This window comes from Periplaneta americana, chromosome 13, assembly GCF_040183065.1.
Source record: "Periplaneta americana isolate PAMFEO1 chromosome 13, P.americana_PAMFEO1_priV1, whole genome shotgun sequence".
In the NCBI taxonomy this organism is placed as follows: Eukaryota; Metazoa; Arthropoda; class Insecta; order Blattodea; family Blattidae; genus Periplaneta; species Periplaneta americana.
Window position 1 is genome coordinate 48,068,616 of NC_091129.1, and position 19,412 is coordinate 48,088,027.

General features: G+C 33.4%; 1 protein-coding gene across 1 annotated transcript; it reads left to right on the forward strand.

The window, feature by feature from the left end:
* Positions 1–2,798: 2,798 nt before the first annotated feature.
* Positions 2,799–17,740, forward strand: LOC138711862 (uncharacterized). Its single transcript, XM_069843115.1, has 3 exons — positions 2,799–2,938; positions 10,346–10,422; positions 17,222–17,740. Exons 1-3 carry the CDS (start codon positions 2,875–2,877, stop codon positions 17,381–17,383), a joined length of 303 nt encoding a protein of 100 aa, XP_069699216.1. The 5' UTR covers positions 2,799–2,874; the 3' UTR covers positions 17,384–17,740.
* The last annotated feature ends 1,672 nt before the right edge of the window (positions 17,741–19,412 follow it).

The window sequence follows — 19,412 nt, forward strand, 5'->3', positions numbered from 1 at the left end:
TCCACCTGAATGAGAAGCGTAAGACGTCTATTAGGTCATAGAGCTTGCGATTCATCCATTTACATAAATACTTTATAGACCTACTCTATATTTATCTTGTCTTATGGTCCATTCAAGTAACGTAATAGTATCTTGAATATCTCAACACATACTGCTTCCCGAATATTAATCATTATTTTAAATAAGTTCGAGTTGTCAACATTTCGATGGTAGCAACCGAAATGGATCAATGCACTTCGGCTTATATTAGCCAACTTTCCGCACCATATAAACCTGAATATAGATTATTGTTCGAGTCCGACAGGTAGCTCAGTCGCATTTGTGAATCCTACACTGATAGGTAGATCATTCTTCGCCAACCCTCAAAGAGCCAGGTCTCGTTCCCAGACAAGTACCATACAGGACCTTTCTAGATCAGAACAGGATATGTGTACTTTTTTCAAGAATTCTTGATAATAATTATATTCTGAAAAATTATTGCAGATGATACTTCAAATATATGGGAGGTAGATAATTTTGATGATATAAAAATAAGAAGACGAGTATTCAGAAGAGAACAACCTTGTGTATCGCTCACTCTTTCAACCACAAATTTTATCACGGTCTTGTCGGGAATCACTCACGAACCGCCTGGATGGGAGACCGGAGTCCTAAAGCTGACCTACAATATAATTTGCAATTGAATACCCCACTGAGTTTCTCTGTCAGATTCTCACTACTCTGTAGGAAAACTGCGATGAGAATCATAAGGAAAATATGAAAGCTATATAGTTAAATGATTTTGAAAAGTAATTGGAGAAAAAATGTGAATATAAGTGCACAGTACATCAGTTATTAATAGATTTCAAAAAGGCATATGACTCGGTTAAGAGAGTAATATTCTTATTGGATTTGGTATTCCCAAGAAACTAGTTTGATTAATTAAAATGTGTCTGAGTAAAACTTACAGCAAAGTCCGTAGGCTAAAGACCAGTTTTTCTCTGACGCTTTTCCAATTCACTGCGGGCCAAAGCAAGGAAATGAACTATCACCTTTACTTTTTAACTTTGGTCTAGAATATCTCATTAGGGAAATTGGAGGGTTCAGAGCCATAGTGGGCCAAGTGCCATTTATCAAAAACGGAGAAAGCAAGTGTTAAAGTTAAGTGAATATCATAGATTAATGAAGATTGACATATCATTTAGATTTAATGTATATTTTATATTACTTACTATTATGTTTCCATTGAATTATGGTAATAACTTCATTTTAACCTTTGTTTTCTACGGTTTTAGTAAATGGCGCTTGGCCCACTGTGGTTCTGAACCCTTCAATTCAGGAAAACAGGGAGGGTTTAAATTTGAACGGGTTGTATATGCAGATGACGTGAATACGTTAGGAAAAAATCCATAAAATATTAGAAAAAAGCAGGTATTTTACTTCAAGCAAGTAAGGAGCTAAGTTTGGAAGCAAACTCCGAAAAAAAAAAAAAAACAAAGTACATATATGATTATGTTCCGTGACTAGAATATAGTACGAAATGGAAATATAAAAATCTGAAATCTATTCTTTGAATTGGTGGAAAAATTCAAGTACCTTGGAGCAACAGTAACAGATATAAATGAAGAAGAAATTAAACGCAGAATAATAATGAGAAATGTCCGTTATTATTCGCTTGAGAAGATTTTATCATCCTCTCTGCTCTTGAAAGGGTCGAAAGTTAGTATTTATAAAACAGCTATATTTCCTGTTGCTCTGTATGGTTGTGAAACTTGGACTCTCACTTTGAGACACGAACAGAGGTTAAGGGTGTTCGAGAATAAGGTGCTTAAGAAAATATTTGGGGCTAAGAAGAATGAAGTTATAGGGGAATGGAGAAAGTTACACAACGCAGAACTTCACGCATTGTATTCTTCACCTAACATAATTAGGAACATTAAATCCAGACGTTTGTGATGCGCAAGGCATGTAGCACGATGCGAGAAATCTAGAAGAGCATATTCAGTGTTAGTTGGAAGACCTGAGAACGAAAGACATCTCTGGAGAGGTCAAGATGTAGATGGAAAGATAATATTAAAGTAAATTTGAGGGAGGTTTGATATAATGATAGAGACTGGATTAATCTTGCTCAGGATAGGGACCGTCGGCAGGCTTATGTTTGGGTGGTAATGAACCTCCGAGTTCCCTAAAACCAATTTTCAAGTAATTAAATATTATAGGAATATATAAATTAAAAAATATATTAAACATTGTAAAACAAAAGATAGTATGGGAAAATATTCATCAAGAGATTAAGAAATTCTGGAAGGTTAAGGAAAAGGCTCACTGAAAGAATATGTAACAACAACGTATTAGAATAATTGAGCGGATTTGAAAACAACAGAAACAACCGAAATGATAAATAAATATCTGAAAAAAATTGTGGCATATAACAGAATAAGTGACATTAGAACATAACATTAACATGCAATAATTCATAATAAAACAAGGTAGATAAATGTTATTTATGAAAGAATTAAACCTAAAACTTAGATCCTTGTCATTAGTATTTCGAAATGCATAAGTGACGATGTAGAAAATATTATCAATGTGAACATGAAACAATGGTTTACTGATAATCAGAACTTCATAGCATTTCGATGCATTTGGTATGTATTGTCCTTCAAATTTTAAAATGACTGTGTTTCCATTAGCGATAGATAATTCTTCATTGTGTGGTATATGTCAATTAAGATAAAATACGTCATCAATAATTATCTTTGAATTTCCACATCTAATTTTCCAAAGTGTTAGCGTGTAATTCCGTTTTCTACCGAACATATATAAAGACAGTGTACAATACATGGTTACTTCTGATATTTTATTGCTATTGCTAGCAACTGCTGACAATTAACAATGCTGAAGCTGTCAGTCTTTGTAGTTCTTCTTGCTTATACAGTATGTTTCTTCACACTCCCAGGTAAGCGAAATTCTATCACTTTATGTTAACTATTTGACTGGTACACTAACATCATAGCCAAAAGAAATTAATTTTTAATTTTGGAGAGCAGGCTTTAAAAGCCAAGAAAGAACAGGCCAAACTTTTGTTGCAAGAAAGCACGTTTTCTCTGTCATACTGTTTCTTCTACAATAACTTCACCAGTTCTCAACTAAAACACTTAAGCAAGTGTTTGATGTCACACTTGAAATATTTTTCAGGATACATTAGCAGTTTTGTAATTGTCCACCTAATGAAACAAAGGAATAAATATATAAAACATACATAGAATCATCGTAGTTTAAAGGAATGGAATTATTTCAGTAAGTTCTGAAGACGAAAAATGCGTTAAATATGACGTAGTTCTGACAGTGTTTCTCAAATTAAAAAGAAAAACTTGACCAATGACGAACAAATCCATTTCAAACGTCAGCTGAAATCTTAATGTTGCGATTGTTTATTTTTTTCTGATAAGTGTGCTTCATACGTTCATGGTGTTGGATAATGGTAATTTACTATAGCTTCTTCCATACGTAGTTTTTTATTGCCTCACCTACAAATAACCACTTCGTAACTATCTGTAATGTCTCTAAAGCATGGTTTTCTAAGTCAATATTTGGTAACCTAAATCTTGAATTAAGCAAACATTATTATTGTGACTGTCATACACATTAAAGTCCCTAGAGGGTATAGTACACAAATTTTAGATGAGAACAAATTCGCGTATGTCTAGAAATTAAATATATCTTAATGGCGATTTAATACGTATAATGACAAAACACGAAATACAACATTAGTTTCACTCAAGACAAAGCAATAAATTAGTAAGAGTACTGTACTTATATATTGAATTATTGCATACTGCAGTCACGTAAATCTGGAGAACACAGGAGCCTGCAGAGTGTGTTGTACCGATGTTTGCTTAACCGGAACGGCTCGTATGGAAAGCAGGAGTGAACACTTTGGCAACATACGAGTATATTTATCTGTAATTATCCATTATGTGTTTGGATAAATAGACACCAACACACAGTTTTCAAAATAATCCATTTTATTTACTATCATTATCATGATCAAACTTTTTATTTTTTCATGTGGACCCAGAATTCGTTCCGATTATATAGACCCATCTGGCAAATTCTGTATGAACCCTAGGTAGTAATTTTTGTTTACATCAGGAGTCATCATGCTACCGCAGAACCCCCAACTTAGAGGACCAGACCCTATGATTTCACTTTTTCATACAAGTATATATATATATATATTAGAATCCAACGAATAAGTGTAATCTATACACATTCAGTGGTAACTCCAATGCTGTCCACTCTTTTCATTAAAAATTACTCAATATCCCATAAAAGTAATATCATAAGTTTTATGATTTGAATAAATGTACGATTTCGTCTGTCAGTAAAAAAATTATAAAATTAATACAAACAGTTCTGAGATTTCTGCTATGTTCTGAATGCTACTCGTTACAATGTTATATGACAGACTTTTAGCGTGAAACTTCGGAACAACATTCAAACTCAAGTGTTGTGCCGCAGATTTGACATAAGCCTTGACCAAACAACCCGATGGAAAACGGTAGTTCACGAAAGCAATTATATAAGAAAGGTCGTAACTAACATACAACATATCCGCAATAGAACCTACAGAATTTAATTCTGTCATTCAGCAATATATACACATGAAGAGTAAACAAATACCAGCACTATTTAAATGGTTTTACAAATTTGAACCAAAGAGAATCACATTGAATTCAAGAAAAGGTAAGATCCGTTATATGTTCAAAATCTAAAAGCATCGTAAATATACCCCTCAGTTATTATCTTGTCCTCCGTTATCAGACAACACAACTGCCAAAATACAAAATATTGTGAATGAAATTCCCAACCTTGGAACTGGATAAGTTTACTATGAGAGAGATAACATGATGACCAAATCACTACTATTCAAGTTATTTCAAATAGAATATAAATTAAAATCTTGAATTAGGATAATTTTATTCCTCATGCATTTATATTCATCATTATGATTGCAATTTATGGCGCTTTCGTGTATTTAATGCTACTATCTCGGAAACTGTGGATTTTTAGACTGAAATCTAAGAATTTTCCGATCACACTATTGGTTTTAGATGTCATGTGATAACATTGTGGTTATTAAAAGATTAAATAAAAATGAAAAATTGGCCAAATTTGAAATACGCTATTTTAGTAAATAATTATTTTCTATTAATAAAGCTACAAATGATTTTTATTTTAGTATATCGCCGATATACAAGCAAAACACATTGTCAGTTTTTTCAATTTCCACTTAATTGCACAATTCTGTTTTTGACGCTCTATCCACCTATAGTATCCATTAAGTCCTACAAGGTATCTTATCTAGGTAAATTTAATTATTTTCATTTTCACTAAGTCTGAGGATAGGAAATTTTTTCATTACATTAAGTTACTTAGTATGTTTAACCAGATTAATTTTGGCAGACATAGAGACACAGTTTGACAGAGTGTATTTTTCTGTTACTTTTGTGTTTCCTGTAACATAATGATCATGATTCTTACTATCAACATCCTTGAGAATGCCAAAAACAAGTCAACAAGATCCAGTGTGCAACTTTTATGAACTGTTCTTATAATGCTGATGTTAATAAAATTGTTGTCGGTGTTTTGTGATATTGTTTATTCAAGTGTGTAACTGCAAAGGACAAATTTATAATTTAAGTGTAATAATAGCAAAACGTTTAAAATATTAACATATTTATAAAGCTGTAGGCCTACTATCATAAGAAGGAATATATAAAATGAGTCAGTGGCTGTTCATTTTTATATGAAGTATATAATAAAATTTACTCTACAAAATTTGAAACATATGGCAGTCTGCCTTATATTTCACTTTCTTGCAACTGTTGCCACCATAGCGCCATTGCTTTCAGCACCCGACAACCTACAGAATGATGAAGGTGATAAAATCTTAATTCTCTTATTATTACTTCAAATTCATCCAGAGAATAGGGTATCATAACCGAGAACAACTGTGCAATGAATTTCTGAACTTAATTCGGTTTAAAAATACAGTGAACAACAAAGACAGAAATTAAGTATGATCTTCGTGCAAACGAGTATCAAAAGTTAAATATTGCACCATCGAGACGTCTTCTGAAGACATTAGAGAAAGAGAAACTGAAAGATGTAATGATATCGCAACTATTTTTCAACACAGTTGATTATCTCTGAGACAAAGAAAAATAATCTTCTGAAACTATGTGAGGAAATTATCATACATTGAGCCCTTCAGAAAATGTATTTAGTCACTAAAGTAAGTTTTAAAGTATACTATTTAAATTCACTATTTAAATCCTAACTAAATCAGGATGATAATATAAATAACAATGTACGATACTATATTAAATTGAAGATATTATATTCGACACGCTCTACGACTCTATGACACATCTATTGCACAAGGTGGAAAGCAATAATTTAGTATAGCCTATGAGGATCATCTAAATTCATTCGTTTGCATCTGTGCTTTATAGTCATCTAGAATCAAGGAAGTAACTAAAAATTTAGTGAACATTTTCCGTATTTTTGGTGCACAGTCTATTTTACAGTCAGATAAACGTCGACAATTTATCATGGAATGGTAAAACACAACACAGTCAATCACAAGGCAGTGTCTAGTGTACGAACCAGGATATACAGAATATCCTTGCAACCAGGATGACTGACGAAAACTGTAAGCAGTGGTCTGAAGGCATAAGATTTATGCAGCTGATGAAGAATAAAGCACATCACGACGGCATAAAACGGGCTTCTTACAACGCTAGGTTTGGGTGTGTTATTGAGGTATGTTTATCCACATCGTCATTACCTGAAGAAGTCACAGACTGCATTAAGATCGAAAAAAAATCTGGATAGACTGGGCGGTGAAATGGATCCAATAAGTGCAGAAGAAGGTGGAAGTTTTCATCGTGTTGCTGAAAATGAAGACACTTGAACCAGGACAACGAGGATTCCCTAGAAGTGACGGACGACGGCGAATATCAGTGCAGATTTTGTAAAGAACCTTGTAGTGTCAAAGTATTTGTGAAATTTGTTGAAAAAGGAATGAAAAGAGTCAAATCTGACGTGCAGCGAAAAGAAAACTTGAGAATTAAGCAAAGAAAATGAAATCAATGTGAATTAAATTAAGTTATGATTTATTTAACGACACTCACAACTGCTGAGATTATAACTGCGTCGCCGGTGTGCCAGAATTTTGTACCGCAGGAACTCTTTTATATGCCAGTAAATCTATTGACATGAACCTGTCGCATTTAAGCACTCTTAAATGCCATCGATCTGGTCCTGGATCGAACCCACAACCTCGAGCACAGAAATCAATGTAAATTTCTTCATTTTCGTCCGGAACATATTGGTGATACAGTGTGAGTTCAAATTCCTGAAGTTCATTGAGGTAGAAGGATTTCATAAATTATCTATTGGGTATTGTGGAAATAGGTAAAGGTTTGCATAAACTTGGAAATTAAAATGGTACGGTACAAAAACTGTTTGCACGAAACCAGTTTTATCTTTGTTACAATAAACTCATTGAACTGAGTAAAATAGCTCCGGAAGAACAATCATTACGCCAATTGGCAAATGCACAATAACTCTCAGGAAGGCAAAGATATAAAAGGGTCAACTTCCAGCTTAAATGAGAAACAAAATAAATGTAAATTCTAAATGAAAGAATACTTAACAATTCAAAATATCATTCCAGATTATCTTGTATTAGCAAATAAACAAGAGTAGCACACTTTGAAGAAACCATGACATTGTTTAATAATAATAATAATAATAATAATAATAATAATAATAATAATAATAATAATAATAATAATTCGTAGCGCTACAGCCCACGAAGGGCTAATACCGACCAGCCGGCTGCTGGCCTCATAGCCACAAGCCGAAGATGAGGTAGACGATCATCCAACCAGAATGGAAGTATCGTGTAGTTAGCACGATGAGCCCCCTGCTATTATAGCTGGTTTGCGTAACCAGATTTCGCTACATATCGTAGCTCCCTAAGTGCATCACGATGTTGAGTGGGTACCTTTCCCATACACTGGCCGAAATTTCATGAGAAAATTTCTTTCCCCATGAGGAATCGAACCAGCGCGCATTCCGTAACGCGAGTCCCAGGCAGGATGCCTTAGACTACGACGCCACGGCGCGGGACATGACATGATTTAAGTAAATAAATTTAATGTCTTTATTAAGTTACTTCAAAATTAAGTTTAGATTGATAGTACATTATAAAAAATCACAGTAATCTGTTTCGTGTTTTACTCTTATTCTCTTGAAACTTCTTTTTGTGTAAGAGGTTTTGTGCTTAAAATAAAAAAGCAATTGTCTTCAGTTCTTAATTAGTGTGTATACTTCTTAAAATATTGAATGTTATAAAATACCCTAGGATAAAAGGTGCGGTATTGTGTTGTCACTTAGAGTCTCAGAAATATAATTTGATTGCCATTAAAATGTTTTATCCAGGCAGGATTGGATATACTGCATATGAGCCGCGTAAAGCAGTTCCTTCTACCTTTACCCAGTGGTTTTGAGCAATGCGAGTACTATCCGGGTAATCTTCGATATACCTAATTGTCTTACATTATCATTATATTATATTATATTATATTATATTATATTATATTATATTATATTATATTATATTATATTACATACACTTACTTACTTACTGGCTTTTAAGGAACCCGGAGGTTCATTGCCGCCCTCACATAAGCCCGCCATTGGTCCCTATCCTGAGCAAGATTAATCCAGTCTCTACCATCATATCCCACCTCCCTCAGATCCATTTTAATATTATCTTCCCACCTACGTCTCGGCCGCCCCAAAGGTCTTTGTCCCTCCGGCCTCCCAACTAATACTCTATATGCATTTCTGGATTCGCCCATACGTGCTACATGTCCTGCCCATCTCAAACGTCTGGATTTTATGTTCCTAAACACTACTGGTCAAAAGTTTTCGATCAACTATGAAAACAACTAGGCCTATATACTTTATTTCAATGTACAAACACATCGGAAAAACTAAATAGACCAACAAAATAAATATTTTCTCCCTCTATAGCATTATGATATGATAGAATATTCAAAACGAAATCCCTGTTTTAATCACAAATCCATAGTTGTGATAGGTGATCGAAAACGTTTCATCGGCAGTGTGTGTGTGTGTGTGTGTGTGTGTGTATATATATATATACTTACAAATGTCTTTAAGGAACCCGCAGGTTCATTGCCGCTCTCACATAAGCTCGCCATCTGTCCCTATTCTATGCAAGATTAATCCAGTCTCTATCATCATATCCTACCTCCCTCAAATCCAATTTGTATTATCCTCTCATCTACGTCTCTGCCTCCCCGAAGGTCTTTTTCCTTCCGACCTCCCAACTAACACTCTATATGCCTCTCTGGATTCGCCCAAACGTGCTCCATGCCCTGCCCATCTCAAACGCTTAGATTTAATGTGTCCCTTATATATATATATATATATATATATATATATATATATATATATATATATATATTAGTTTTATTGCTCCTAACAATGCTTGTTTTACTAATACTACCGTGATTGTTTTTACTAGGCTACTACCGTATTACTACTGTCAATTTAGGCGTAACTATTACTATGATAAATTTGGTATTTCAGGACCGAATGTTCAAGTTCCTATAATTTTTAATGCTTTTTGTAATAGAGTACTCAAAATTTCGATTTTCATACATTTGCTTGGGGTTAAGAACTCAGGGTTAGGAAAAAAGTGGTCACAATTTTCTAATAGAAGAATTATGTAGACTTTCCTTGCTTCTAGACAATGCATTTCAGAGAGCAAGGAGAAATCTGTCTATTGTAAATTCTTTTTTGCTAGAATGATGATGATAATGATGATGATGGTTATTATTATTATTATTATTATTACTATTATTATTACTATTATTATTATTATTATTATTATTATTATTATTATTATTATTCGACTTCTAGAATAGTGGCTGTGTAACAAATTTTCGAAGTATGGTCAATTTTCATGTTGTCACAAGGCGTCTCTTTATGTGAGATACAATGCAATAGCCACACTAATAGAATATGTATAATATCAATTATTATTGTTCGGCATTTCTCGCCAACGCTGATTTACGATGCTGTGTACTGCTGCTGCTGCTTCTGCTGCTGCCTACAACCTGACCATGAAGCCAAAATTGTGTAGTATAAAGATTCTTTGCTGGCTGGATAGATAGAACGTCAGCACTGATTCAATAAACTTCAACATTTCATGGAACTTTCAATGCAAAAATGTTTATAGAAAGTAATTTTCTTACAGGTTTGCAAGAAGTAGAAGGCGCTGATGAAAATTCCACTAGTCCTGCTGATAACGGATCTGGTAATTTTTTGTCAGTCGTAAGTACTTGTTTACAATGATTATTTTTGAATCTATTAGGTGCAACTTTACCCTGCGTAATGGATTGACTCTCAGTGAAATACATAGTTGGTTGGATAGCGAGATGCTTTTCTGTTTTCCATGTGATACACTGGCTCTTCTTATGTGGAGGCCCCGAGTCTTGACGGCATCACTTTACTGTATTTCCAAAATGTATTCATCTAAAAGTCTGTCAGATCCACAAAATTTCTAGATATGAATACTAAGTAGGCTACTTCCACAGTTCTATTTTCCACGAAAATACAAAATGAGACAAATACACATTTCAATTTCATGACAAAATTAGCTCTTGTCCATCATTAAAATCAATTAAATCACTTTCTTTTAAAAATCATTATAATACTGTTTTCGAAGAGAGAATGTCATTAAAAGTATACGAAATGAACAGTCGAACATTTGTGCGACATGCCACTAACCAGTTAATGTTTAAAAGAACTTCTTTATAACAGCACACAAAAAAGCCATATGGATGACATGATAATGTAAGTGCTGAGGCATTGCAACTGACATGTGTGTGACACTCTTTCGTTGCTAAATACAAAAGTAAATGTTATGAAACATCGAATGAATGAAAGCGACAAAACTTTCTCAACTGTTCTTCCATTAACTCATTGATGATTATAGAAAAATGTGTTAGTCAAGGAAAGAATATTAAATGATAAATAATTTTAGATAAATTTTTGTAAATCGAATGAAGTTGAGATAGTTCGACTCAATTTTTATATATTTATAAATTAAGTGGCTCGCTTGAATAAAGGCTCATTGTACTTCCAGTAAATGTTTGGACCTACAATATTACTAGTTTCTTATTATCAGATTTTGGAAGGAGATATTCCCGAAGACTGGACATTGTTTTATACAACCCCAATATTTCAGAAGGGAATAAGAGAGATCCAACAAATTATGGCCTCAATGACTAGACTATTAAGTAAAATAATTTCGAGGATCGAGAAGAGCATATCCCCCTGTGTCAAAAGAACAGGCAGGAAAGTCCTGTTTAGGTTATATATTTATACTCCGACAGATCATGGAGAAAAAACAGCAAAAAGGGTAGGAAACACACCTTATTTTTGTAGATTTAGACAAGGCATATGACTCAGTCCCCACGTCTAGTCTATGGGAGTCGAGAAGTATGAATATAAGAGAACCGCTCATCAGTCTTAACGAGAGAATGTGTAGAGCATATATCAAATGCGGGAAAGTTGTACGTCCCGAGTTCAGGACATCAAAATCCCTGAGACAAGGTTGTGAAATGTTGCCGTCTTTCTTAAGATTTACTTGGAAGCAGTGCTGGCACAGTGGAATATCTCTCGTAGATGTATAGGAATTGAGATATAAAATAGTCCTATTCATTCAATATTTTCTGCAGACGACCAAGTGATTATCGCACAAGATCGGGTTGACGTGAAATTCATGATTGATTGATTGTTTTACGTCAGGAGGCCTAAATATAAATTTCAAGAAGACAAAATAACTTATCGTTGGTGAAGAGGGTAGGGATCAGAATTTCTTGGAAGGCACAGTCAAGGCAGTAGATCATTTAAAACATCTGGAATCCATCCTTTACAAATCGGGGACATGTGAGAAAAAGGTCGGAAGTCTTGTAACTCAAGCCTGCATCACCATTAAACATGTCAATGGAGTACTATGGAAGCGGTGACATCAGACAAGAAACAAAAAAGATCGTACTTAACCTAATTGTGGAGAGATATTGACATATGGTGGAGAAGCTTGGGCACTAACAGCAAGACAGAAGAACCGCATTAAAGCTGTGGAATTGGAGGTCTGCGGCGAAGTCTGCGCTTCAGATTTTACAAAATGACTCCATAATGGAGAAACTTAATAGCAAAGAAAACATGGTTGATCGTCTGGAATGTCGGAAGCTTCGATGATTTGGGCATGTGCAACGTATGCCAGAAATATGATGGCCCAAAAAGATATTAAATTGATCTCCTTCAGGAAGAAGAAAGAAAGGACGCCCTCGGTTTACGTTGAGACGACGAGTTGTTGAGTGCATGCGAGTCAGAGGACTTGAAGATGGTTCCTGGGATGATAGAGATGGATGGATAAGGGGAATCGAAGGCAACGGCTGAAATTGGAACGTCGTTAAAATGAAAATGAATGACATTCTTTCTTGAAGACTTGATGCGTTTTCATCCCCTCCGTTTATCCGTGTGAGTGATGCACATTTACAACTTAATATTGGCATTGATTGGAAACCCATCTCTGTGACCGAAATTAAGTCATTAAACACAATATATTAAACACATGAAGCGTTCTTGTGTCAAATATGAAGGCATATTTCGTCACGAATACTCATGCATCAAGGAAATTTCTTCTGTCAATAGATGTTGAAATAGCTAAAAGTTCTACCCAGACAGCATTTAGTTGTCGCGAAATAATATGTGGTATGTAGTAATAGTAAAATAATCAGATTTTTACATACGAGCAAACAACAACAGCCTATGACATATTCTTAGATGTTATTATAAAATGCACCAGTACAAAACATGTAAACTATGTTTAGTTTAATGGGAGAGTTTAAAACTTTACATCAAAAAAAATAGCTAAAATTAATGTAAAAATACAACACTTTTTTTCTTCCAACAGAAAATAACACTATTAAATGCATGGTGAGGTAAACAACATACTTTTTATAATTTTGCAATTTAAAAATAATTATCTAACTTTCAAATTCAGTTTAAATGTTGCCATTAGTAGTACCTGCACATGTAGTTTCACTCACTTTTAAACCGGAGCAATAAAGATAATTACAGCTACTAGAGAACAACGAAAGGAAAGGTACTTTAGCAACAACATATCGTCGGTTTATAAGCAAAACACATTAAGTCATTTTTTTCACTTTCTGACTTAATTGTAGCAACTTGTGTGTTTTTTGCCGCCCTGTCCACTGGTAATACCAATTAAGGCGTACAATTTCATTTTATTAGGTAAATTTAATTATTTTCACTAAGTCTGAGGATAGTACCTTTTTTCAGGTAAGACACAATAAGTAACTTACAGTAGTGTGTTTGACTTGATTCATCTTAGCAGAAATAATGACTCAGTTTGACTTAATGTACTGTTACTGTTAGATTTTAGTGTTTCCTATGACAAAATGATCACGATTCTTATTATTGCCAACCTTAAAAACGCCAAAAACAAGTCAACAAGGTCCAGTATGTTACTTTTATGAACTATTATTGTAATGCCGATGTTAATAAAATTGTTGTCGGTGTTTGGTGGATTGTTTATTCAAGTGTATATCTGAAAAAGGCAAAACGAGAAGAACGGAAAAAATATTCTATCTTCCTAAAAAATCTTTTAAGTTTAATTCCTGTATAAAATATGTTTATCGTAAATTTATCAAATGTAGAGCATATTTACTTGTAATTAGTGCTTAATTATTAATATGATAAGAAAACCAGGAAAAATCCCTTTATAATTTGTTATTTTTTTAAACGCTCGGGAATAAATTTATAAAGTAATATTAATTTGTATTTATTTATTTATTTATTTATTTATTTATTTATTTATTTAAAAGCAACCACTAATTTACATGAAAAACATGCATACTTATTACTTCCACATGCGGATGTTTTAGCAGCGCAATACATTAATGTTAAAAACTTACAACAATAGAAGGGGGTAGATTAAAATTATAAGCACTTTTAAGTATTATTTATTTCATACAATTTTTGTAATAACGTAAACAAAATTTATAATTCAAGTGTAATAATAGTAAAAGTTGAAAATATTCACAGTTTTACAAAACCGTACTATCATATTAAGGAATTGAATTAGTGACATTGTTTTTTTAAGCAGTAGATAGCTTAATAAAAATAAAGAGTACTCTGGAAAGCCTTAAAATGTAAGCAGTGTACCTTATATTTGGCTTTCTAAAAACTGTTGCCATCATTGTCTTCAGCACCCGACAACCTGCAAAGTGATGATGAAGAAACTTTCATTCCCTTATAATTATTTGAAATTTATGACGAAGACAACGGTATCATACCCGAGATGTATTGTACAAAAAATTACTTAACTTAAATCGGTTCAAAATACAGTGATCAATAAAAAAAAGGAGAAAGGGAACACTGTAAGCGTTCCAAATACGAAAAAGAAATGCAGAACTTCTTACAGTATAACTATGATCTTCGTACACATGAGTATGAAAAGAAAACATCACATTATCAATATGCTTTAAGAAGTGAAGAGGAAAAGAGAAACTGGAAGATGCAATGATATCACAACTTCATTCAAGACAATTGTCCATCTCCGAGGCAAAGGAAAATAATATCCTGAAGCTACGCGAGAAAATTATCACACATCGAGTCCTACTCATGTTTCAGAAAATTTATTTAGTCACTAAAACAAGTTTTTGGTTATACACCTAAATTCGCATTTACAGACAATTCACAACCGGATCAGATGTTATCTTGAATATAGGTTCTGATCCATAACTTAGTGGGAGCAACGATACTTTAGGTCAGAATGAAGCTAATAAGGTTTTTGAATCCTGTCTGAAACAGAACCCTGTTAGTAATGTTGATTGTGACTGATAATTCCATTATTGACAAATATTGGGTGCCACCAAGTGGAAATAGTGGTAGCTCACGAGGTTGTGTTCAGTAATTACATTTTCAGTGTCGACGAGTATAAAAATGGCTTCAAAATTGCATGCTCAGTAGAAAAAAATCATAAATCAGGATATCACATCAGAGAAGTATTGTACAATGCATTTTTGAACTTAGAAACCGGTTCCAAATACAGTGACCAATAAGAAGAAAATTATGAAAAGGACACTGTAAACTGTATAAAGTTGAATTGTTTCGGATATTAAAAGGAAATGACCAACATCATGCAATATATGATATTAGCGCAAATGATATGAAAAGATAAATTCTTCATCATCAAGACAACTTCGAACAATAGAGAAGAGAAACTGGACTATGTAATGATACCACATGTTTATTTAAGACAGTTGCCCATTTCTGAGGCAAGCAAATATGATCTCCTGAAACTATGCGAGAAAAATATACTTCTTTGGTATCAAATCTTTCTCTGCAAAAGACACAACGGCTGAGTTAGCTGCAGCAGAACAAGATGAAAGAGACGAAGAAGAACATAAGGATTTTGAACATTTTATGGAATATGTCAACTTTTATCTTATAGAAGTTCCTTATTCTCGAACTTAATAAACTATAATCTTTTAAGTACAATTTCAATTTTTGTAATGCGTGTTTTCCACACTTTCCAAGGAGTATAATGTTAACGATTATTTAACTTGCTGCTCTTTTATTGATTTTAAGTTGTATATTTTGCTATGCTTTATCAACTGCGAAGATAACTCAGTGTCTGAGTGAAATGAAGCGAAATGAGTCTAGAGCCCAGCGTCAAAAGTTCTCCAGCATTTACTTTTAATCAGTTGAGGTAAAACCTCAGAGAAAATCTCGACCAGGTAACTTGTTCCAATCAGGATTTGAGCCCGGGTAGGCTGTTTTAACGGTCAGAGATGCTAACCGTTACTCCACAGTGATGGACATTTTATTTATTTTTCTGAGAGTAACAATTATTATTGAAGTTATGAAACTAAATTTCCTATAGTTATTTTTCTCTTGTTCAATTTTTAGTATGTAACTTAAATACCTATTATTATTATTATTATTTTAGTAAGTATGTATATTTTATTTTCAAAATCTAAATTTATACACATACATTATATTAATTCATAATTTCATTTCGTTGTGTCTATTCTTTCCGCTCCATTTGAACTGGAAGTTGGTTGCAGAGGCCTGATGTAAATATATAAGTAAATAAATAAAACGTGTTTATTAAATAATTGTTGAACAATATAATAACAATAATACTCCACTGCTTAAACTTAGCTATAAAATCTCATCTTATGTGCTATGAATGTCCTATGCAATGATTAATGAGCTGGTAAAAGATATTAAGTCTAGTTATAGGCCCATCACTTTCCAGAATTACCTAAGGCAGGTAAAACAAGTTAAATTATATTTATCAGGAATAGTACATTAAGTCAGTGCTAACCTCTCATAAAATTGTTAATTTTATTAAGTCACTTTAGAAAATATGACTACAATTCCATAGAGCTATTATATACACCTCAATAAAGTAACTTCATACTTATAAATATCAAAATTCCAAACTTTGGACAGATATTGGGAATTCAGTTTTGTCAAAACTTTCAAATGCCTTTTTCTCAAATGTAACATATTTGACTTAACCTGTTTGGCTTGTAAACCGACAATATGTTTATACACTGTCAAATAGATACATCCTGTGAAGAGTGTGTTTAAATGTTTATATCCTTTATAAAAAAAAATATGCTGAATTCATTTGAAATAATGTCTTATATTAAGGATATGTTCCTATGTACAAATTAATATCTATTATTTTAAACAGCTATATTCCAGACACTAGATTTGCTTCAACCTATCACTTTATATCTTGGCTTATTTGTCTCATAAGTGATATGTTTTGGTATCACTTATGAAGATCATACCTGTCTTCGGGCAAGTGACTAAACAATACACAAAAAATTAGATGTTCTGTCTTCTTCCTTCTGTTCCTTTTATTTTCCCTTTCTTTGCCCCTTTGAACTTCATTAGATTTTTAATGCGTATACACTGGAGTCCCTTCGTTGTTTGTAAATGAGGGTAAAACTAATTTTCGCTTTCTCTAAACTGAACATACATTTTTATCTTAAGTTTAACGCATTGTTTTATTTTTCAGATTGCCAAATTCCCATTACTAGTGCTTCAGTTTCCCATGGAATTGTTGCAGCGTATGTTATATTTTGGGGGAAACATACTTCTCAAAATATCCAATGCTATTGGAAATATTCAAGGATTTGGCGATCCTGAGTCCACCACACTCTCTGTGAACTCTCGTTGACAAAGGCTATTTGCCCACCACTAGAAGAACAGCAATTATACTTCTGCAACACAAATACCTATTATAGACATATGATTCAAATATGAGTTCTACTATATATTTCTTTGGATTAGCAATTAGAGACTTAAAACATATACACACAAATTCAAAATGAAATGTTATATATGGATCATAAAAAGAGTAAAATATCATTTAAAGATAATGTGATCCGATATAATAAATAAAACAAACTTCTAAGTTGTATTATTATTGGCAGTATGTTAGAGATAAAGATTACTTTTTGTCTGAACGTTTAATATAAGATAATAAAATGTAATACCTCCATGAATAAAGTTAAAAGAAATGTCTACAAAATAATTATTATCCTTCGTGATTGTTTAGCACATTCGTAACATTTATTATTGCCCATATAATACTTACTTCCTTACTTACTCACTTACTTAATTACTTACAAAAAAAATTAAATTTGAGGAGAAAAACTCGCTCCGGCGCCGGGGATCGAACCTGGGTCCTTGGTTCTACGTACCAAGCGCTCTGACCACTGAGCTACGCCGAATTCAATCCACAGCACCGGACCGAACCCTCCTCCTTCAATGTTTCCCTTTGTGGCCTGACTCCAAGTTAGGCATATATGTTGACGTATATGTTCAATGTCAACTGCCAGTATACTAGGAGCGCACTCCGCTGAGTGACTTGTTTGGCCGGGATTACGCAGTTACGTGCACAGTAATCTGTACAAAAATTTATGCACTGCAGCTATGAGAATATTATAGATTTATTAATTTGTCCTACAGAATAATATCTGTAATATTGACAATTAATATTTGAGGAGAAAAATTCGCTCCGGCGCCGAGGATCGAACCCGGACACAGTAATCTGTACAAATATACTCCTTTTTCTATTAAAAGCTTCCTTTGCCATTGCTATTCTCCTTTTAACTTCTTGGCAACAACTCATGTTACTGCTTATGGTACACCACAAATATCTGAAGCTGTCCACTTGCTCGACTGCCTCATTTAGAATGGTCTTCGTCTTGTTCGCATTTATCTTCATTCCACACTGCTCACAGCTGTCATTTAGCTCCAGTGGCATATCCCTTAGTATCATCTCCTCTTTCAGCCATCGTTATTCTAGTGCGCACTATTTTCCGTATACTGTTGTATAGTGAATGAATATAGCCTAAATCAGAGTCAAATATTTTTAATTTTAAGGACCACTGACACTGGCCTAAATTAAGTTAAATGTTCCTATTCCTAGCGTGTTGAAATGGAATGACAATGTTGATTGCGATACTCTGGGTATCCATGGACTCTGTCTTATAGCACAGTACATGGACATCCAGAGTACCGCAATCCTTTGCGCCGGAAATGCCGACAAATCAGCCATTGTTATTCCAAAGTGCTCTGTTTTTCGTCTACAGTTGTACAGTGAATGAATGTAGTCTAATTCTGAATCAAATATTTTTAATTTTAAAGGCCACGGACACTGGCCTAAATTGAGTTTTACTTTAAATGTTGCTATCCCAAGCGTATTGAAATAGAATAACAATGACGGCAGATTGCGCTATTCTGGGCATTCACCAAGACCTTCTAAATTACTGGACCTGACACTGGCATTCAAGATGGCGGCTCGAAGAGAGCTTTCTTAAATTGCATCGAGTTAAAATAAATACGGAACAGATGACATTTTAACGAAATTCTCAATGAAATAATAAATAATAAAGTTCCTTATCTATTTCAATGAACAAAGTATATTCAGTAACATAGAAGTATATCGACATCTATACCAATAATTAAATAAGACGATTATTAAAAGCTCCAATATATTGTTGTTGTTGTTGTTTTTACATTAGGCCTATATGTATTTATATATGAATAATACTGACAGTTGACCATTTTAATTTCCTAGAAAATTCAGGTTTGTGAGGAAATAGAAGGCAATACTACAATAATGAATATCTGCTACTTAGGATTTAGGAAATCTTACCTGAATTATACAATAGATTCCATCAGCAACTGCAGATTATATA

What these genes read in the sequence shown, in the direction of transcription:
- LOC138711862 (XM_069843115.1), top strand. Translation starts at nt 2,875, where the DNA reads ATGCTGAAGCTGTCAGTCTTTGTAGTTCTTCTTGCTTATACAGTATGT. An exon ending in ATGTTTCTTCACACTCCCAG is followed by an intron (nt 2,939 to 10,345) that starts GTAAGCGAAATT and finishes ATTTTCTTACAG; the next exon opens with GTTTGCAAGAAGTAGAAGGC. An exon ending in CTGGTAATTTTTTGTCAGTC is followed by an intron (nt 10,423 to 17,221) that starts GTAAGTACTTGT and finishes TTTATTTTTCAG; the next exon opens with ATTGCCAAATTCCCATTACT.